Genomic DNA, 3,127 nt, shown 5'->3' on the forward strand with positions numbered 1-3,127 from the left:
GTTCTATTTCCTGAACTAAACGTGATGTTTGATGATTTACTCATGGCTCGTTGTATGGAAACCGATAAGGATTAAACCAAACATAAATTTTTTAGTTAATTTTAAGAATAGTACAATTCCATTAAAATTGGCTAAACGTTGTGTTAATATTTAATGATAACATGTTGACTTTGTATACAGAGGGTAGAATATATGTTGTCCAATTGTATATAAAAGCAATTTCCTTAGATCTTGCGAATGTGAATGTCAAAAGTAAAAAATATTTGGTTGGAGGAGGTGAAAGTGGAGGGCAAGAGAGGCAAAACATGAGGAAAAAGGGGGAAGGAGAGCAAAGGTGCGTCACAGGTCACAACTACTTCCTCACAAAAAAGAATATTTCGCCTGCTCTCTCTGCACATCCACGGCCCCAGCTGGCTCATGGCTTTTCTCTGTTGAGATTTGTCACTTTGAATAATTGGATGCCACTGTGATGACAGACCCAGGTCCCTCTTCAATACCCGTACATATTGCTCTCATCTCTCAAGTTCACACAGGTGAGGAGAAGGGCTGCTTTTGTCCTTGCGTCTTATACTCTCGAAAGGGTTAGACAAATCTGCTTGTGTCTGACATCTTTCCACTTCCTTTTTGGTCCCCTTCTCATTTCCCAATCCCCCCATTAATGCACTTCTGCACTAGATTCTTGTTTCTTTTCAATCTTTCGGATATCGGGCCTTGGTTTTCATCATGATAATGGGTTTTGGTTTTGCCGGGAAATTCACCTTTATTATTTTTTTATTTTTTTATTTTTTGTGAGGGGTTCTTTTCATGCATGGTGATGCTTGCTGGATTTTATCTCCTGGGTTTTGTTCAGAATTCTGTTTCTTTTTTATTGTATGTAATCCAATTTGGGAATCAGATGATGAGTCTTGGTTTTGATGATGATCGCGGGGTTCTGGTTTGGTCGAAAACTTACTTTTTCTCTGTGGGGTCTTTTCATGCACGGTGATTTTGACTTTATCTTCTGGGTTTTCTTCGGAATTCAGATTCCTCTGTTCATGACGATCCAATTTTGGATTCTTACAGTCATATTCGTATTGTTTTGGAATGACCTTCTTGTTGGGTTTCAGATCAAAGGGGCTCTTCTTCCCTAGGCACTTTTGAGGCTTTGAATGGGTTCTTGCCTCTTTCAATCGATTAACTGAAGGTGCGAAAATGGTAATATTTCATCTTTTAATTCGTTCTTGTTAGTTAAATTCTAATAATATATTTTCCTCTTTTGGTCAGGTAGAACATCACTGAATCAAGATTATGCTTATTTTGGTGTCGCCTGCATCAGACTTGAGATCAGAAACCTCGAATTTTCCGCATATTAGATTATTCAATTAGTGGGTACGTTCTGGTTTGTTATGGACTGATAGAATGGGTTTCTTGTGATTTATTGAGGAAAAAAGTGTGGATTGTGTGATGGCTGAAATGATTTAGTTACTGGGTTTTTTGGTACTGAATCTCAAATGGGCTTGCCAAGTTGTAAGCATTTGAGATTCTTTGGCTGCCATTTGAATTCCATGGCAGGCAAATGCGTTGCTTTGTTTGTCATTGCTCTGGTTTTTAGAGCTGCTATGCTCCCCACATTCTCTGGCTTCGGTGAGGTTGCTCAGAACAGCTTTAGGGTGATCAACAAGGGTTCATTATCCTCAGATTCAGAGCTCCAAATGCGGAAAAACAAGTTCTTGGAGGTTCCTCAGATTGTGTGGGGGTTAAACAATCAGAAGATTGCATTTGCTAGGGCCTGTCTGACTGCAAGAATGATGAAGCGAACTCTTTTGATGCCTAGCCTAAGTGCTTCTCTGTTTTACAAAGAAATCGATCTCTTGCAGCCCATTTCCTTTGATAAGGTCTTCCAATTCGAACGGTTTAATTCACTTTGTAATGGGTTTGTCAGATTGGGTCGTTACTCCGATCTCTCAAATAGGACGCAGGTGTTTGAGCTTCAGAAGGGGAGTGGAAGGAAATGGACAATTGAGAGAGATTTGGATCAATTGAGAGAGTTTAGCAAGGAACCATATGATGGATATGAGGTGATTCGAATACTTGGGAAGAACCCTTTTTTATGGCATGACCATTGGCCTGTCAAGGACTATGCAAAGGTCTTTGATTGCTTGGTTTTAGTTGAAGAAATATCAAAAGAGGCAGATAAGGTTGTCTCCAAGATTAGAGAGATGGGAAGGAAGGTCGGAAGCAAAGCTGTATTTTCACAGAATGCTAGTAATTCCGAGAGCCCTTCTTCGTTGCCAATGCCTTACATAGCCGTACACATGAGGATAGAAAAGGATTGGATGATTCACTGTAAGAAGTTAGAGCAAAGATTCAACATAAGTCAAATCTGTAGCAGCAAAGAGGAGATTATAGGAAGAGTTGGGAACATTGCGGGCCTGAAAACCCCAATGATTGTCTATCTTGCAGTGGCTGATAGTCTTCTTGAAGATAACTCAATATTGAATGGTTGGAAGGAAGGTTTGCTTCCCTTTGAAAAGAAGAAACTGGGTGTCATGGGAATTTACAACAAGTACCCGTATCTCTTTCAATCAGCAATCGACTATGAAGTGTGCTTGAGGGCCAATGTCTTTGTTGGCAACAGCTTTTCTACATTTTCGAGCCTTATAGCTCTTGAGAGAACACTGAAAATGATCAAAATGGGTATTACAACATCATGTGGCAAGGATGTAACTTGGCCTTCTTACGCATATAACATATTAGGCGAATTGAATGGCCCTCAGAGATGGATGACTGACATGTCCGACTCAAGCCTTCATGCAATTAGCTATGGTACTAAGGACGTCTCTTGTTGAATGATCTCTTTTGTTTCTTCTTCTGGTCCGGCATACCTTTAATCTAGTGGAAATTGGTTGGTAAGGTTCACAGATAAGTTATTTTTGTATAAAAATATAAGTAAAGAAAACCTCAAATTAGCTGTTTTAGATGAAGTCAGGTATAGTTAAACATTTACAAAGATTCGGAGTTGTTTAAGTTGTTGCTGAATTTGTTCATTTATTTTTCCCATCCTCATTCAATTTGATGCCATATTTATTTTTTTGGTGTAACCTTTCTGTAGAGAGTGGTAAACTAAAGGGGGTTGTTTGTGGTATCA

The 3,127-nt window shown here is 39.2% G+C and overlaps 1 protein-coding gene across 4 annotated transcripts; it reads left to right on the top strand.

Annotated features, from left to right (window-relative positions):
- Window positions 1–325: 325 nt before the first annotated feature.
- Window positions 326–3,127, top strand: LOC100252719 (O-fucosyltransferase 23). Of its 4 annotated transcripts, none has more exons than XM_019222756.2 (3): window positions 326–533; window positions 1,107–1,194; window positions 1,264–3,127. In XM_019222756.2, exon 3 carries the CDS (start codon window positions 1,491–1,493, stop codon window positions 2,826–2,828), a length of 1,338 nt encoding a protein of 445 aa, XP_019078301.1. In that variant the 5' UTR covers window positions 326–533; window positions 1,107–1,194; window positions 1,264–1,490; the 3' UTR covers window positions 2,829–3,127. The 4 variants fall into 4 exon arrangements, with proteins under 4 accessions (XP_019078301.1, XP_019078300.1, XP_059596391.1 ...); XM_019222755.2 differs by having other exon boundaries at window positions 1,107–1,183; XM_059740407.1 differs by lacking the exon at window positions 326–533 and adding an exon at window positions 565–581.

Source organism: Vitis vinifera, chromosome 10 (assembly GCF_030704535.1).
Source record: "Vitis vinifera cultivar Pinot Noir 40024 chromosome 10, ASM3070453v1".
Taxonomy (NCBI): Eukaryota; Viridiplantae; Streptophyta; class Magnoliopsida; order Vitales; family Vitaceae; genus Vitis; species Vitis vinifera.